The following is an 18,484-nucleotide window of genomic DNA, read 5'->3' on the forward strand; positions in this document are numbered from 1 at the left end:
GAGATCCTCGCAAGGCATTCGGGAAGACTTTTGTTTTTAAAGTAGATCCTCCCCTGCCCTCCCTCCCCCCACCCCGGGCCACCTCCTGAGCTGAGTTGGTGTATGGCAATCTGTCTGGGAAAATCCCTTCTCCAAGCCCTGCTCAGAGATATCTTCAGGCGACGTTGATGTTGAGGAAGGAATTTTCGCCCCGTGCTCTGCACCTGCTCGGGCTTGCAGGGGGGCGGGGGTGTGGGTGCGGTGTGTTTCGGGGGCTCTGTGGGGAGGGGGTGGGGTTGGAGGGGATTCCTCCCGATTCCCCCGCTCCGAAAAGTAAAACTTACCTTCCCTGGTTACAGAACACCAGCCATCGTGTGGCCCCATCTCACGGTCACCCTGTGGGTTCTGGAGGATTTTGTCGAAGAGAAAAAAAAAAAAAAAAAAGTCTTAAGTATTTAAACATGTCGGACCACGCATGCATCCGTTCCCAGCGTTGTGGGTTTTGTTTTTTGGGGTTTTTTTTTTTTTTTTTTTGGTCTCTTCCCTCCCTTTCCCTTTTCTTTTTACCAAAGTATATTCATCAAACTGCTGAGTTGGAAAGATCTGTAATGAGTTTTTGAGCTGTATGACTGTGTTTTTTTTTTTTCTCTCCCCCCCCCTCCTCTTTCTAAATCTTCATCTGACATTAAATAAAGCAAATCCCAAACAGATTCACTGCCGCACGGTTCTGCTCTGTCTCCTCAGTCTGTTCCCAGGTCTGGCTCGGGGCCGGGCGGCGGCGGTGGCTGCGGGAGATGCCCGGGCGGCCAGCGGAGGCCCATGTGGCGCGCTAGGTGGGACCCCGGTGTCCTGAAGGCCGAGGCCCTGGCCCTGCTGCCCTGCGGCCTGGGCATGGCGTTCTCCCAGTCCCACGTGATGGCCGCTCGGAGGCACCAGCACAGCCGGCTCATCATCGAGGTGGACGAGTACAGCTCCAACCCGACCCAGGCCTTCACCTTCTACAACATCAACCAGGGCCGCTTCCAGCCCCCGCACGTTCAGATGTAAGTGGAGGCTCTCGGCGGGCCGGCTGCCCGGGGCCGGGGAGGGGGGGGGGCGGGAAGGGGCTTGCTACAGGCTCCAGGCAGGTTCAGACCCTAGTTTTAGGCTGCCTGTCTTCCCTCACCTCTGCCCCTCCCTCCCTCCCTTTCGTCCAGACCCCTTTGCCTCTACTGAGATAGCAGAGATGCTTTTTCCAGTCCCGCTCCCTGCCCCTTGAGGCTGATGGAAAAGGCCAGCGATGTCCCAGCAGTAAGGCCAAGGCGAGGGCACAGACTCGAGAGCCCCCGCGACCGGTGGGGGGAACCTCTCCCCTCCCTGGATTGTTTTCTGAGGTCTGGAGAGGAGAGGAGGCCCAGGGAGGAGACGGATAAACTCCTTGCTCTGCCCCAGGCGGCTAGCTCCTTGCGTTCCTAGGAGACCCTCCTCCTCGTTTATCCCCCACTTCCTCCAGGGCTGCGAGCACCATTTCTAGGCAGCCCCGGTTCCGTGGGGGCCTGGCGGCTGTTCCTTTGGGGAGACTGGAGAATCTGGCACGTGGACCGCTTTGGAGAAGGAGCCCGGGGGGGTTTCCAATCCCAGGCCAGGAGGTGGGGGCGGGCGGGTTGTGGTTCCCTCGAGAGCCGTCCTCTGCTGTGAAGGGTGGGTGCGGGGAGCTTCGTCACGGGAGGAAGGGCTGAGGGAGGCAGGCGGGCACCGGGCCTGGGGTGGGCTCCAGCCCATCTTCCCTCCGTGCTTGCTTGGAAAAACGCTCATTTCTGTAGGGACTGAGGCCTGGTGTTGTCTGTAGCTGCCTACTTTATCTGTTTGGGAGACGGCCTCCTGTTTCCATTTTGGGGCCAGATCGGCAGGTTGGGGCAGGAAGGTCTCAGCATTCTTAGTATCCGGGACCTGGAGGCCCGGCAGGGCTGCTGCAGGGAGGGGGGCCTTCCCCAGGCCGGGTTTTCTCTTTCGTCGATGGGGTTAGTCTTCCCGGGCCGGATGGGACCCGGCCTGAGGTCCCTGGATGCTGGGCTGGACTCCTGCCCCAGCGGGAACGCACAAGAAGAACATGTGGGCAGAGCGGGTGGGGTTCACATGGCCAGTGCCCCCTGTGCGCCCCCACTTAGAAGGGTCCCCAGGATGGGGTGCCTCAATGGCTCCATCGGTTGAGTGTCCGCCTCTCGGTTTTGGTTCGGGTCATGATCTCACGGCTGTCGTGGGTTCGAGCCCCGCGTCGGGCTCTGTGCTGACAGCACAGAGCCTGCTTGGGATTCTCTGCCTCCCTCTCCGTCTGTCTCTTCTCTGCTCTCTCTCTCTCTCAAAATAAGTAAACATTAAAAAAAAAAAAGGAGGAAGGGTCCCCGGGTGCCAGAGCTAATTCCACGTGGCACCGTGCTGTCACCTACAGTGCCCCTGCCCGGACCCAGCAGACACCCAGGCAGGCCTCTGCCCCAGGACAGAGCCAGGGAAACAGGAGGTCGGAGGAGAGGAGGGCCGGGGGGCGGAGGAAGGACCCTCTGGAGAAGATGACTTCTAGGTTGAGGTCCGAGGAAGATGAGCGAGGGCAGCAAGCTGGGAGAGGGTCGAGAAAAGGGGACACATGAGGAATGCAGAAAACGCCCGGCTGGGGGCTGGGGGCTGGGGGCTGGGGGCTGGGGGAAGCCTTCCCGTGCGGACCCCTGCAGGCCAGGCTGCATCCTGAGGAAGGGCAGTGAGCGACCACGTGGGAGAGGGGCCATCTCCCCCTTTAACCCCCGAGCAGCCGCGGGGTCAGGATGTTTGCGAACAGGCGCATAGCAGGCCCGTTAGAAATGCGCGCCCCGAGCCCGCCTGCCGGGCTCTGAGCCCCTGGCTCTGCCACTGCCCTGTGAGGGGGCTCTGGGTGCCTCGGTCTCCCCATCTGGAAAACGCCGAGGATTCAGTAGGTAGATCCACCCAGAGCGGGGCCAGGGAGCAAATGTTCCGTGCCGTTAGTCCACACTGGGCTGGGCCAGGTGCTTGATACAGCAGCGATCAAAGACGCGCCCCTGCCATGCCGAGCTGACCTTCCCACGGGGTGGCAGGCAGTTAGCGCACGTGTCACGGCAGGGTGTCAGGTGCAGTGGGGAAAATGCTTCCTGGCTTTCCTGTGGTCACCCAGCTAGAGCAGGCAGAGCGGATTCACCCTGGCCTGCTCTGAGCTGCCACCACCTGACATGGGGCTCCCGGCTTCCACTGGCCGCAGGGCTCAGGGGGTTCGGGCACTGCCTCGGGGAGGGCGTGTGCTGAGCCCCGGTCCTGGGCTCCCCGTCAAGTGCTCCCTCACTGCCTGCTCAGACCGGCCCGGCTCTGAAACAGAGCTTTGCATAAAGCTGGGTGAAGCCAGGGCCATGCAGGGACCCGGGGGGACTGCTTCGTCCCGCCCCCTCCTTTCAGACCGCAGCCCCCAAGCCCGAGGGAAGCATGCAGGCTGCTGGAGGAGGCTGTTTGGATTTCCATGACGAGTTTCCATCGAGGGGGAGACAGGGAGGATGGATGCCGCTTCCCCACACGTGATTTATCACCACCCTGGGCTTTGTCTCCGGGGTGAGGGAGCGAGGGGGCCTTATTTAATAAATCCACAATTTATATTTAATAACAACAGTGACAACCCAAACATGGCCTCCGATTGAGCTGCGTGATTTATGCGATTGCCCCCAGAGACCCTGGTGGTGGCGAGGCTGCCTTTGCCTCAGTAATGAATGTCTGGATCTGGGCCTCCCGGTTTGGGGCCCTGAGGCCCAGGACCCCTCACTCTGAGGGCCTAGAAACCCTGCGGTGGCCTCGGGAGAGCCCCTCCAGGCACCAGCCCTTCTGACCTGGCTGGGTGGGTGGGCACTGGGCCCGGTGGCCGGTGAGAAGACTTGACCGCCAGGCCAGGGTCATCCTGGGGGGTCTGCCCTAGAGGTGCCCTGGGGGTTGGTGCCAGGCATAGCAACTCTTTTCTCTGGCCTTTAAAAGGAGTCCTGTTGGTGGGGACTTGAGTCATCCTGTGTAAAGACCCTCCAGGCATGTCTTGAAGAAGACAGCAGAGTCAGGGGAGCGGGGCTGTGTGTCGGGCCTGGGGAGGCCCCCTCCCGGCCACACTTCCCGGTCCTGGCGCTGACCTCCCTCTCCCGTGGGCTTGGGCTTCAGAAGGGATCCTGTGGCCCCAGTCCGTCCATATGCACTGAGAGGCCCCCAGGAGACAGTGACGGTCAGCCGTGAGCCCGGGGAGCGTGAAGGGGCAAGGCAGGAGGAGAGGACTAAGCCTGGAACATTCCGTGCCTCCTTCCGCCTCGGGTCTCTGCACATGGTGTCCTTTGTGCCTCCTCCATGCTCTGCCCTGCTAACACGGACTCATTCTTCAGATCTCACCCAGATGTCACTTCCTTGGGAAGGCCCTCTGACCGCTCCCCAGACCAGATCTCCCCTTCCCTTGACCCTACCCCCTACCGCCCGGCCCTAGGGCCTGTCCCTGCCACCAGCATGGGGCTGGTCCCTCGAGCCTGGCACAGCAGAGAGATGGAAAGAAGAAAGAAAAGGGAGTGAGGATAAGGCAGGGAGTATGGCCCCGGAAGAGTGGGGGAGATCGCGGGGGCTTCCCGGGGGCAGTGGCATAGCCCCTGGGGTTGGGGGACCAGCAAAAGCAAAGGCTGAGAGGTGGGAGGGGAAAAGGGAGGGCAGCAGACTCAGAACGAGGGCCTCGTGAAAAGAGCACTGGGCAGTGGACACCAAGCTAACCAGTCATTGCCCTCCTCTGGGCCTCAGTTTCCTCACGGTAGAATGAGGGGATTGGCAGACTCTCCCATTGGGAACCGCCGTGGCTGCTGCCCAGTCACGTGTCCGGACGGGGTCAGAGCCTCACTGAAGGGAGGAGTCCTCTGGCCCCAGCCCCCTGGCCTTCAGAGCTTCCCATTTCCCCAGAAGTAGAGATGACGGGGGAGATGGCCTCTGCTTCTGACGTCGGGGAGCTGGTGGCTGACGGGAGAGGGAGGCCGAGGAGGGGGCCGGGGCCCAGGGAACGGCTGCAGGGGGCACTCACATCCAGGCTTCCAGCTTCGAGGGTCCTTGAGCTCTCCCGCCTTGTCCAAGAGTGAGTGGGTGGCTCCCACCTTCCAGAGCTGGCCTGGGGGCTGGGAGGGTCCAGGGCACGGTGAGGAGGTGGCCGAATTGGGGTGCCGGCCGAGGCCTGGGTGCCAGAGGCCGTGCTCTCTATTCTGCACCCTTCCTGCTGCCGTGATTCTTGTGGGAACACCCCTTGTTAGGCTGGGGACAGGTGGCAACAGGTTTCAGGTCTCAGAGAGAGCCGCGGCCGTCCCCTGTTCTCTGAGGCCCGCAGAATGTCGCTGGAAAATAACCATTTTGCTTTGTTAGCCTCAACAGGTTAGATGCCCAGATCCCTGTTGTGGAGACCCAGGTGCCAATCTACTCTGTAACTTACTAGCCAGGGCCTTGGATATGGGACTAACTTTTCCAGCCTCAGTGACTCCACAGTCTTGCTGTGACTCAGGTGTCAGCCAGGGTGTTGCATTACGAGTGTCAGAAACTCAGTGTCAATTGCCTGAAGGATAAAAGAGTTTACTGGCTTACTTAGTTAGTAAGAAAGCCCGTGTTTGGACCCAGCTTCAGGTACAGCTGGATCTAGGGATCAACTTATGCTGTTAAGTTCTCCCACCTTCTTGTCTGCTCTCTCTTTCTCTTTCTCCATATCTTGACTCTCCTTGTTCTTTTCCTCACTCCCAAACACTTCCAGGTTGGGTTTTTGGGGACTCCACGAAGTGACCTCAGGGGGTATCCTGTCCACAGGTATATCCCTTGTGCCTGGCAGATGCCCGGCCTTTAGGAGGCCTTTAGGAAGCATTTGCGCGTAGATTGACTGAATGAAATGAGCTGGGTCTAGAAACAGTCCAGTCCGGTGGGGGTTTTGGAACCAAAGACTGGCTTCAAATTGCAGCTTTACCGGCCTGCATAGCTGAGATCCCGGGCAAGCCTTTCCTGAGCCTCAGTTTTCTCATCTGTAATATGGGCATACCCATAATACCCTGCCCAGACGGTCACGGTGCGAAGACAGTGGGTGCATGTAACGTGCTTAGCACAGGATGAGCTCCCGTCCGTGGGGAGCACCCAGCATCGGTGTCATTACTGTTGCTGTTATTTCAAGTTGAGCATTTGTTACAATCTAAATAGCCGGAGGACAGTGCAGAGAAGCAAGAGTCTTTATTTTTTCCTCAGGGGATTATTAGGTTTGCATCCTCACTGAGCTCAGTAGCCTCGGGGTGGAGGGAAATAAGAATAGTTAATTAAAGAGCCCAGGCTCCAACAGCCCGACTGGAGCCCTCGGAACTGGTCCTGCTTTTGGCTGGCTGATGGTGGGCGGGGCTGAGGCCTGCTCAGGCTCCATGCTAAGGGTTCACAGGAGGAGAGGTTGTTGGGACCAGAGGTGGCTCTGGAGGTGGCCTCTCGCTCCCTGTCTCTCTCCCCCTTCATCATCCCTCTCTGTCTCTTTGACTTGGCCTCTGTCACCTTTGACATGCTTATGACCTCGGTATGTGTAGGGGTGAAGGAGGGAAGGAAAGAAGGAAGGAAAGAAGGAAGGAAGGAAGGAAAGAAGAAAGGAAAAAAGGAAGGAGGGAAGGGAGGAAGAAAGGAAGGAAAGAATGAAGGAAGGAAGGAAGGAAGGAAGGAAGGAAGGAAGGAAGGAAAAAAGGAAGGAGGGAAGGAAGGAAGGAAAGAATGAAGGAAAGAAGGAAGGAAAAAAGGAAGGAGGGAAGGAAGGAAGGAAGAGAAGAGGGAAGGAAAGAAGGAAGGAAGGAAAGAAGGAAGGAAAAAAGGAAGGAGGGAAGGAAGGAAAGAAGGAAGGAAAGAAGGAAGGAAAAAAGGAAGGAGGGAGGGGAGGAAGGAAGGAAGGAGGGAGGGAGGGTGGAAGGAAGGAATTTGATTGGCTCACTCGTGTTCCTGTGCCAGGACAAGAGCCCAGTAGCAACCGTCTGCCCCTTGTCCAATCGGCTGCGCTGGGGGCAGGCAGGATGTACAGGTGACCCACAGGCCTGCTGCCTGCCAGACCGTCTGTCAAAGGGTTGGGGGCAGGGGAGGAGGGCAGGGACTCTGAGGACACAGGGATGGGAGGGAGTCTTTAGCTCCCAGACCAGCTCAGGTCCCGCCTCCTCCTGGAAGCTTCTAGGGAGCCCCTTGCTGGGTTAGGGCCTTCTCTGGCCCCCAGCTTCTCCGTTGCCCAGTCAAAGCCGGTGGCCTTATTGTCACTGCCTAGCCAAGTCTGCCTCCACCATCAGTCTGTGGTCTCCTGGCCTGGGTTTAGGCCCGGTTCATCCCCGGGGCCCCGGCACTGAGCTCGGGGCCGGCCCACAGTGAGTGGGCAGAATGCGCTTGGCTGAATGAATGAGTGACTGACTGAATGGATGGAGGCAGAAGGAAGGCGGGGCGGGGGGGGGGGGTGCCGGGGCCTTCTTGTTGGTCATCATCAGACTCTGAGGGTTTTCCTCTTCTCCCCGGTCATGCCCCACTCTGACCTGCCGGGAGTCTAACTCGCCTTGACCGGCCCCGGAGAGGCCCGAGCGTGCTCCCTCCCGGGACGAGGGGAGGCTGGCTTGGTGCCTCCCACTGTGGTGGATAGAGCGCGCTAACGCTCCCCGCACATTAGCATGCTGAACCCACGTCTCTCGTAAGGTGTTAATTAAATTTCTTCGAAGTATATTGTCTGAAAAAAAAAAAAAAGGATAATTAGAAAGATGTCTTTAAAAGTATTTATGTAACTGATACGGTACCGCTTTTGGTTTGCCGCATAATTAGATTTAAACACAACTCCTCGAGCGGCATACTCATTTGGAGAGAGCCGCTCGTTGAAATGTCATTGCGTTGTTTTTAAGAGTTCTGAGCCTGGCAGAATCACTCAGCTGAGGAGGCTGAGCGTGGTTTGGGGAGCACCGGACTGGGAGCCACGGTCTCCCTTTGTTCCCTGGGACACGCGGGGCCACTTAACTCAGCACTGTCGTCCTCGAAACCAGAGGGCTGTGATGGGCTTCGCGGAGCAAGAACTTACCTTTCTGCAGCTCTTTTTAATTTCCCGGTGGTTTTTGCTTCGTGAGGTGGCTCCACGTTACAGGCGAGCGGAACCAGGCCACGTGTTTTGCTGAAGGTCACACGTCAGTGAGAAATGGCGGAGCTGGGACCTGAAGCCCGGTCTGATTCGGGGACCCTTTGCCCGCACAACCCTGGAAAGCCCTTGTTTCAAAAATGATGAGACCATCTCACGGTTTTGAAAACTTGCTGCCTATCTTTCGTGCTTTGATTTCCCGCGCTCCTGTGAGATCCCCCCACCCCTGCTTTTGCACACATCTTTCCCTGGATGCTGCGTGCCCCCCGCACGGTGCCTGGGGCTGGTTCTTTCACTCGGACCAGAGGCCGTAGAACTTACATTCTCGATGGGGCTGATGGTATCTCCGGAGGGGGGTGAAACTCATTTTTAGGGGGTGAAGAAAGCTTATTCTTCTTAGAAAGCCCAGATATGCATACATACACGAACAGTTATCTGTGGGGTTAAAAACCTCACGGGAGGGGAGCGAGTAGGGGAAAAACTCATCTAAACAGGGTCGATGATGGAAAGGGCCGCAGTAGCCAAACAGCAGGTAAGCCGTTGTAATCGCACCGCGCCCACAGGTGCTCTCCACTCGATAGTTACCTCCTTTAGCCCCTGAGGGCCCCATGTTACTGAGGGGAAACTGAGGCTCAGGGGGACACACGTTTTGCTCAGCCAGCGAGCGGGAAAGTCGGGACTCGGAGCCCCGAGGGCCCACTGGGAAGTCCGGGTGCGCCGTCTGTGTCCGTGGCTGGCGGGGCCGTGAGCTGTGCCCGGGCCTCGTGCTGGTCACGCACCGCCTGCAGTGTCTTCTCTCCCCGCAGGGTGGACCCCGTGCCTCACGATGCCCCCAAGCCGCCCGGCTACACCCGCTTTGTCTGTGTGTCTGACACCCACTCGAGGACGGACCCCATCCAGATGCCTTACGGCGACGTGCTCATCCACGCCGGGGACTTCACGGAGCTGGGGCTCCCGAGCGAGGTGAAGAAGTTCAACGAGTGGCTCGGTAGGTGCCGGGCCGGAGGTGGCCTTCCTGCGCTGCCGGGGGCCCCCCTCTCTGGCCTCGCTTTGCCTGCCCACCTCCCCTGGGCAGCCTTCCCTGACTGCCCGCTGTCGGCCACGCCTCGATGTCTCGCACCCCAGCTTTTGCCTCCCGCTGTGACTTAGTTTGTGCGATTCTTTTGGCCTGGGAGACGCCCTCCAGAAGGGATTTTGTCAAGGTTTGTTTATGTCCATTTGCATGTGTAGCCCCTGGCTCCTGAGACAGGTAGGTGCTCAATAAATAATTGGTGAATGAATGAAGGCATAGTGGGCGAATGAATGAATCAGTCTCTAGGAGCGGCAGGCACCCAGCTGGTCTGTACCGGCTCAGCCACCACCACCGGCGTGAAGGCTTCCCCAGTGAGGGGACCCCCAGGCAGGGGACCCGTGCGGACTCCTCCCCGGGGGCAGCCGTTGGGAGAAGGAGTGGAGCTCGATGGGCGATGGTGGACGATGATTTATAAGCGTGCCCCCCGGGGTTTGTCTTCAGCTTTTTGCTTTCTTCCCAAACAAACAAACAAACAAAAAACATAAATGTGGAGTGCCTCCTGGGAAAAACAACCTGCCCGGAATCTAGAGAAACCGCACAGCGAGCTGTCTCTGCCGTGGCCTGGGGGACAGATGGACGGCCCCTGGGCGGCCCAGCGTGCCAGTGCGCTGGCTGGGAGGTGTGGGTGCAGAGCAGTCCCACCTCCGTGCCCAGCGCTGCTCGGCCGCCAGACGGTCCCCACTCCCCCCAGAGCACCCCCTCCCCCCCACCGCGCACTTGGCTGGGAGCTCCGTGAGCAGAGGGCCAGGAGCGAGGCGGGGGGAGCCGCAGGAGCGAGAGGCCCAGCTTTGCCAGTCGAGACAAATATTTACAAGCAAGGCCTTCCCTCCGCTTGGCAGGCTTGGAGCTTTAAATATTGATTTTTCAAACGGGAGATTCTGGTCAAGCGCCCCGTTTGGGCTGGAATGTGTGGAGGCCGAGGTGGGAGAGGGCTCCCGCAGGGCGGGTCTATCTCACGGCTCCTTGCCTTGTCGCGTGCTGCCTCCTGGCCCCGGGCTGCCCCCCCTAGGGTGGGGTCCCTGCCGGCTTCCCGTCCCCCACCCCCCAACGGCTGCGGGTCTCCAAAGATGTGAGGCTGAGCCAAGCCTGTGTCCCAGGCAGGTGCCAGGCTCCCGCTGTGGGCCAGACTCCTCTCCGTCACTGCCTACCTAACTTTTGGGAACCAGGTGAATTTGAGGACCGGTGCTGTTTTCGTCCCAATTAGAAGGAGAGTTAGCCCGAGGGTCTCAAGGGTGGGGACTGATTCCGACGAGGTCCCGTCACTGCGGAGGGGATGAGTGAGGCAAACGGCCGCCCGTGCAGCTGGGATGGTGCCACGTGCTCCGGGAGCACAGGTCAGGGCCGACGATGGCCTTCTGCCGGCAGGGGAGGCTTCCTGGGGAAGCTGACTCCGGGCCAGGCCTTGACTTAGCAGTTGCGAGTCGGTGCAGGGAAGGGGCAGCTGGGGTCAGGCGTGCTGGTGGGCACTGGAGAGGAGTGGCCGGGTGCTGTGGCCGGGGTGAGGGGGTTTGGGGCGTTGAGGGTGAGGGCCCCGGAAGGAGGGCTGGGCTGGCCGCGACTCTGAACGTGAGGGGAATTGGGGGCCCCAGGGGGCCAGCATGGCGAGCCGGCCATTTTAGAAAGATGGTTCTAGCTGCCTTTTCACAGAAGTCAGAACAACGTGCTGTGGGAATTGGGGGGGGGGGGGGGGGGGGGGCGTGGCAGGGTCTTCATGTGACCCGGAGCTGGATCGATTTATCTGCCTGGGTTGTTGCAGGTGGAAGGATGAGCTTACACAGGGGGTCCCCCAGGCGTCTCCCCTTTGCTGCCTCGAAGTGTTTGCCGATGTCAGTGCCGGTCATTCAAGTGGGATAGGGTGGGGTCGGGGGGGGGGGGGCTCCAGACTCCAGACTCCAGAATGAGGAGCCCCTCCCCCTATTTGACTGAGCAGCAGGGAATTTGCGCGTGAGTGAGCACGTATATAGGAGCAGGCTCCTAGAGGTCTACCTGCAGTGGGCTTTTAGGGAGCCTGCCTGTCGCCCAAAGTGAGAAGTGAGACTCCGCCTCTGTGGGCTGGCAGTTCGGGGCCCCGGGAGGTGGCGACCGTGGCTGAGAGCTGGCCTGGGGGCTCATTAGGCCCAAGTGCATGGTCAGGACAGGTGCGCTCTCACAGACGCCTAGCGGTTAGTGAGTGTTGATGCGTGCGGGGCACTATTCTCTGCACTTGGTGTGTCTTATCAAATCCTTTCATCCTCCTGGCGACAGACTGAGGCAGGAGCCGTTGTCACCCCCATTTTACAGAGGAGAAAGCCGAGACCCACCACCGTGACGTGACTTGCCCAAGGCCACGTGGATGGCGTGTGGCAGAGCTACTTGGATTCGAACCCAGGCAGTTGGGTTCTGGAGCTGAGCTCCTCCTCAGCCGTTATCTCCTTTCTTGTTCTTCTTACGGTGAAACCTCTCTGATTCAACGTAAACGTGTGCGCTTTGCCATCTTGGATCTGCTTCCTGCCCGGGTAATTACAGCAGCCACGAGACCTGTCTGGGCTTCAGCGGCCTCCTTTTAGAGGCAGGCGGTCAGGCTCCCCTTGCCCTGCCTACCTCTTTGGAAGCAGGTTGTTTTGAGGCTCCATTAGGATAGAGGAATGATCGGCTTCTGTGAAGTGTTGTGTATGTGACATTGTCGCCCCCCACCCCCACCCCAAACTGGCGTTTGCCAGATCAGGTCTCCCCTTGGGGTAGAGGTAGGCGTCATGGGCGGGTCCCCCAGGAGAGGGGAACATCTGATCTGAGCCATGGGGGTGAGTAGCAGGAGAATTGGTAGAACAATGTGTGGGCAAAAGTGTGTGCAGTTTCTGAGAAGTGTTGATGTATGATCTTAGCTATGTCTGCAGTTACACACACACACACACACACGGAGAAAAGACTGGAAGGAAGTACTCATTCATCCATTTGGTCTGTCTCACTGGGAACCTCCCACGTGCCATGTGTGTCCCAGGCACCGGGGTGACAGTGCGGTGGGAGGGACAGGGCATGCTTGCCTTCTGGTGATGGGGACACGGTGCATCTGAGGAGCGGGGGGCGGGGGGCTCCTGTTTGCAGGCCTGTGGGCCAAGGATGGGACTTGGGGGTTGGTTCCAAGTGCAAAGGGGATTTGGGGGAGGTATGTGTAGGGGAGTGACCTTTAAAAAGGTATTCAAAGGCCTGAATTACGGAGTTAGAGTGAGACCAAAGTCTCTGGAATGTTCCAGAATTGATGTCTGGGTGGTGGGTCATGGCGTATTTTCTTCTTTATGGTTTTCTCTCTCCTCTACCTGGATTTTCTGTACGGAGCATGTGCATCATATAAAGGCAACAGTAAAAATCTTATCGTTTTTAAAGAAATCTTAGCCTCTCTGGTATCTGGTGCAGAACGTGTCCCAAGATGGCGGTGAGGGCAGCCCTGGCCTTAGGTCAGGCCTGGTGTCATCCATCTACTCAGAATGCCACCTGGAGCCCTTCCCTAGGACAGCAGGGCTTCCCCCTCACTCCCCATCCCTGGAAGGGCCAGGCTCTTCTCCTTGGATAAGAAAGTTATGGATTTGAAATCTACAGTAGCCTGCTTCTTCCCCGTTCATTGATTTCACAGAAAGCATTTAAAATCATATTCTAGGGGTCACCTCCAGGCAGTCAAGAGGGGATTTAAGAAATTAATAAAGACCTTCTTTGCAAGTCAAGATTGGACACCTAACTGCGGTGTGTGTGGCTAAATTCAAGCTGACTCTAATTTGCTGGCGGGTGCACTGCTCTGGGCTTGGCTGTGAGTGGTGACCGTGTTTTGCCCATTTGCAGGGTTCTGTCTGGGTCTGTCTGTTGGAGGGGGCAGGTTTGGGGGCGACAGGGTTCTCCTGAGAAGACCGTTAATACCTTTCCCGTTGCCCATTAATATCCCAAATATATTCATGAAGTAGAAATGCCAGCTTGGTTTGTAAATGTTCCGGGAACAGCTCAAAGATCACTAAGGACAGGCTTTTCAGCTAGAAAGGGTGAAAGGAACAGCAAAACTTGCTGAAAATGGAAAGGAATGTGCTGGAAGCTCCTTGTTTTTCCATAGCTAATGACCTCAGTGTCACCCGAACCAGCTGACGCTGTGCTCCTCCGTCCCCACTCTTGGCCTTGGCTCCTGCTCTCCCCGCAGTGGGGAATGTTCTTCCTCCTGTCGTGCAGAGTCCTGCCCGCCCTCCAGTCGCTGCGCGTGAAGCCTGCCCCGCCCAGTAGGGCAGCGTTGGCCTCTCTCCCCTCTGCACCCAGAGCTCCCCGTTCAGATCCTGGTGGTGGCAGGGCATTATCTGTGGCTTCATGCCCCTGTTTCCCACCTAGGCCATCAGCGCCTGGAGGGCAGGGCTGAGCCTCATTCCCAGCACCAGGCAGCACTTGGCCCGGGGTGGGGGTAGGGGGCGGCCAGAGGCTGTGGGCTCGGGATGGACGAGTGGGCGGCACACTGATGTGCTGCGAGCCGGTCACTGTGTCCCCAGCAGGGCCGTGCACAGCTGACTGTCGTTGGGTGGGAGCAGCCGTAAGTGGGGGCTCTGGGGAGGGCCGGGCGGTCTGCAGGAGGGTGTGAGCTGTGGCTGTTGCAACTTGGAACTTGGGGTGGGTCTGAGAAGACCGAGGGGTGGAGGCCGAGTTGGGGTCTGCACGATGAGGCCAGGAGCTGAGGCCAGCAGGGATCTGGACCCAACCAAGGAGGGTCTGGTATTTCAGGTGGCTGTCTGGGGTCCCCCTTGGAGGCCAGGGGTGCCGAGAGCAGGAGGAGACGCTGAGCCCCAGCAGCACCCACCTCCCAAGATGCTGGCTGCCGAGGCTGCCGCTGACCCGGGGTCTCGACACCACCCGCATCCCGCCCCGGGTGTGAGCACCAGGCTGCCGGCTTCCACTGGCGGCCGTGCCTTGAAGGACTGATTCACATAGGGTCACCAGGCTCGCTCTCTGTGACCAGCAGGTGCCAGGCTGGCTTCCTCAGCCCTGGCCTCTGCAGCCCTCACTCCCACCCCCTAGCTTTGGTGGCCTCAGACGCCTGCATGGGCCCCGGAGGCCACAGGCCAGTTGTTCCCTCCCCTCCCCTCCCCTCCCCTCCCCTCCCCTCCCTCCCGGCTTCTCCACCCTCCCCCCTGCCCCCACCGCCCCGGGCTGGACACCGCCCATCTAACTTGGGTTCTCCCGCAGCAGTCTCCACCCCACCGTCCTCTCCGCACCGCCCCATGCCCGTCTCCTTTTGTTCCTTGCTTTGCCCCTGCCCGCTGAAGCCTTGGTTCTTTCCAGATGACAGTCACTCAGGCCCCCAGCTCCTGCTGCTGCCCAGACACCCGCCCCGTCTTTCCACACTTAGCTTTCCCTTTGAGATCCAGCTGGTGTATTGTTCACTCTTCTCAGAAGACACTTCCTCCTGGCTGTCCACCAGAATTTCAGACTCGTTCCGTCCCAAACCTGCGTGCATCCCTCCAGCGTGCCCTCTCCCTTCCCTCTGAGGCCGGTATCAGCTGTCACTGGTATTCTGACCTTGCTACTGTCTGCCTGCCCCCTTCACCTGCTTATATTACCTGCTGAGCCACCGTGGGCCCCCAGGCGGGCCGGCCAGCCAGGCTCGCCGTCCCCCTGCCGGATCCTGTGAACCCCTAGAGGGTGGAGATAGTCGCCGTCCCCCTGCCGGATCCTGTGAACCCCTAGAGGGTGGAGATAGTGCCCCGGTCAGCGAGGGTCCTCAGAGCCCCGCCCCCGCTGGCCCTGAGGGCTGCTGGGCGGGTGTTGGTTGAATAAAGCGTGGAGACGTCTGACAAGCATAAGATGTGCCAGTTAATTAAGTGGCGCTACCCTTAGCAGAATCAGGCAGGGGAGGAAGATGGGGGCCTGGTAATGGAGTATTTGGAAGTTATAATTAACTTTTTACTGGGGCCCTAGCATGAAACGAGATATAAGACAATATAAAAGGGGTCCAAGGATTTAGTTAAATAGAGCTGGGTCTCCTGCAAGTAAACCCTTAATTAAAGTCTGTGAGGGAGGAAGGGAGAGGAAGGGAAACGGGAAATCACTCCACGGCGGTGTTTTTGGTTCTCGCCTCATCTGCCACAGTGTTGAAGGCCCGAGGGCCGCAGGGGTTCGGCCGCAGGAGTGGGCCGCCCGCAGCCTTGTGCCTCTTTGCGATGTAGCCCAGGAGCCCGCGGGATGGCTGCAGGTGGAGGTGAGGGGCCCCGGAACGCGCAGGGCGCTGGCTCTCCCCACGCAGGAGCTGGAGGGTGCCCCCAGGCACAGGGATTGTTAGGGCCTGCGGGAAAAGATGGGCTCCCCGTGCGGCTGGAGGGTCCCCACCCCCAACCCTGCCAACACCGCTCAACCACTTGCCTTCCCGCGGCAGCCACGTCCCAGGTTCTGACTGTTCCCTGATCTCCGGTCTGCCCTTCCTGGCGGGGTAGCCGCCCTTCACGTGGAAGGCTGAGCTGTCCCCAACCGCCGCCCTCAGCTCTGTCCCCGGCAGCGTGTGTGAGCACGAGACCCTGCTTTTGTCTTATCCCTTTAACTTTTTGACCTCCGTCCTTCCCGCCTCTCCCCACCAAACATTTCTCATCTGTGTGCGTGTCACCTGCTTGCCACGCCTGGGCCGTGACCGTGGCACGTCTCATGTTTTGTGTACAAGGCTGCAGAGACGGCCCCTGCAGAGATAGTACACGGAGCCCCTGCACCGTCCCCGGTCCCAGGGCACCCCGCTGCGGAGCAGGACCCTTCCTGGGTCCCCCCGGCATCGGCAGCCTGCTCTCCAGGCAGCAGAGCTCTCCCACTGTCCAGCACTGTGCGGACAGGGCACAGGCGAGGAGCTCTGCCGGTGTGGCCGGGATCCCCAGGGGTGGAAGCAGCTCAGCTCCTCGGGGACGGGCCTCACCCTGCTCCGTGGACAGGACCCGCAGCCTCTTCAACCAGAGCAGGGGATAGAGAACGGCAGTCGGGGCTCCTGGGGCCCGCCTCTGGCTCTGCCCCGCACCAATCGGGTGACCTCGCTTCCCCCCCTGCTGAGTGTCCGACCTCCATAAAATGTGACATGTGGACCATGTGTTAACGAGGGCCGCCCCGGTGCTCTTGCTTGGCTGTGCGGGCGCTGTCCGGGGAGCAGTGCCCCGGGCCCACGTTCCTCCTGGCCTCTGGGCCCCGGTGGGTTGGGCGAGGGTCTGCTTCTCCTGCTGGGCTGTGACCGTGAGAGCACGGGGGAGGGGTCCACACTCACCCCGCTCAATACAGGTTTCAGGAGCCCACTACATTCGCTGGCTCGGTGTTGGGGGTTCAGGGATGTCCACCGCGGGTGTGGTTCCTGCCCGAGGGGCCTGAGGCAGGGACGGGTTATAAAGATTAAACAGAGTAAATAGACAAGATCATTTTGGTGATTAGATCAGTAAATCAGGTCAGCAAACAGGGCGAGGTGAGAGTGACTGGGGCAGGGGTTTATCTGACATAAGGTGGTCCAGGAAGCCCCCTCCGAGAGGGTCCTGCGCTGAGAAGAACCCAGTTCTGAATTGCCTGGAGGGTAGCCAGAGGCCCTCAGGGCTGAGCACAGTGGCCCTGGAGGCCAGGGAGGAGGCCCGGTCCTGCTGCCCAGAAGCTGGGGTGAGGACGTGGGTTTTATTCTAAGTGTTAAAGTGGCCACTGGGGCTGAGGCAGGGGAAGGACATGGTCTGACTCAGTGTTTTGAAAGACTCCTTTGGCTGCTGGGTGAGCTGGGCTGCGGCTACTGGGGCACCAGGAGAGATTTTACAGGTGTCCTTGAGAGGCGAGGGGAGCCGGGACTGGACCTGGGGGTGGCCGAGGGCACAGTGCAAAGTGCAGGGTTCGACCGCATTTTGGAGATGACATCAACAGGGTTTGCTGATGGGAGGTGGGGATGGAGTGTGAGGCGGGTCACTGACCTGGTGTCCACGGAGCCCGGCAGGCCTGGCTTAGGAGGGCGCTCAACCCGTATTTGTTAAGCAAAGGAAGAAAAAGAAAGAGAAATTTTATCATGTGGTCACATCAATCAAAATGTGCAGGGGCGCCTGAGTGGCTCAGTTGGTTGAGCTGTTGTCTGAAGTCAGTTGTCTGACTTCAGCTCAGGTCATGATCTCGCGGTTTGTGAGTTCAAGCCCCGCGTCGGGCTCTGTGCTGACGGCTCGGAGCCTGGAGCCTCCTTCAGATTCTGTCTCCCTCTCTCTCTGCCCCTCCCCCGCTCTGTCTCTCTCTTTCTCTCTCTCTCAAAAATAAATACACATTAAGAAGAAAGAGTCCTTTTTTTTTTTTTTTTTTTTTTTTTTTTTTAAAGATCTTACAGGGATTATCACTGAATGCAGATAGTAGATCTAACGTGGATTCTGGTTCCTTTCCTCATTAGTTGGATATAATGGCCCGATTCAGACATTTCCAGAAACCTGTTATTCTTGCAAAGACTCAAGACTGAATATTTAATGCAAAATTTTTCTTTGACTTCGGTCCCCATTTCTGGCAGCTCTCTGGTCAGGAGCCTGGATGGTGCCCAAGGAATTTGGTTGTAGATAGCACAGTGGCCAAAGTGAGGGATGACCAGGTGCTTTCCCAGGGGCAAGACTGATGCCCAGATTTTAAAAAATGGGTGAACAGTGCAGCACAAATTTGGTGTTCATTTCAAAAATTAAATTTTTATACTCATCAAAAAAAAAATTCTTCACAAAGCCAAAGCATGTTTTAGGGGCTAAAAGAGAGAAAATTAACTTCTAATGAAGGTGAAAGAATCTAGAATTTCTAGCTGTGGTCAAATGATCTTGGCTAGGCATAATTGCAGTGTTTTCGTATTAACATATAACCAACCCCCTTGAGAAGTGTGGTTAAGTGGGAATTATCTATTTGCAACAGAATGGCTTTGGAAATGAATGAGACCCACTGGGGTGTGTGTGTGTGTGTGTGTGTGTGTGTGTGTGTGTATTCTTTTTTAAAATGTTTATTTGTTTATTTGGAGAGAGAGAGAGAGAGAGAGAGGAAAAGGCAGAGAGAGGGGAAGAGAGAATCCCAAGCAGGCTCTGTACCGTTACTGCAGAACCCTATTTGGGGCTCGAACTCATGAACAGGAGGTTCATGACCTGAACTGAAGTCGGATGCTTAACCGACTGAGCCACCCAGGCGCCCCGCATGTGTACATTTCAAACATGTTTTGCAAGACCATCATCCTAAAAATCTCTGCCTTAAGTTAAAAACAACAACAAAAAATTTATGCTTAAACAAGGTATAGAAGCACATCTCTGAAAGGCCTGGGGTCTCTGAGATTTCTTCCTTTGTTTCCTTTTGTTATTCTGGGG

General features: G+C 58.2%; 1 protein-coding gene across 1 annotated transcript in view; it reads left to right on the top strand.

Moving 5' to 3' along the window:
* Positions 1–704: 704 nt before the first annotated feature.
* MPPED1 (metallophosphoesterase domain containing 1) overlaps positions 705–18,484 on the top strand; it is a 62,633-nt gene continuing 44,853 nt past the window's right edge. The window contains exons 1-2 of the mRNA XM_030320867.1: positions 705–1,022; positions 8,917–9,098. Coding sequence (XP_030176727.1) covers positions 799–1,022; positions 8,917–9,098 — 406 coding nt within the window. The 5' untranslated portion in view covers positions 705–798. The remainder of the gene's footprint in view (positions 1,023–8,916; positions 9,099–18,484) is intronic.

This window comes from Lynx canadensis, chromosome B4, assembly GCF_007474595.2.
Source record: "Lynx canadensis isolate LIC74 chromosome B4, mLynCan4.pri.v2, whole genome shotgun sequence".
In the NCBI taxonomy this organism is placed as follows: Eukaryota; Metazoa; Chordata; class Mammalia; order Carnivora; family Felidae; genus Lynx; species Lynx canadensis.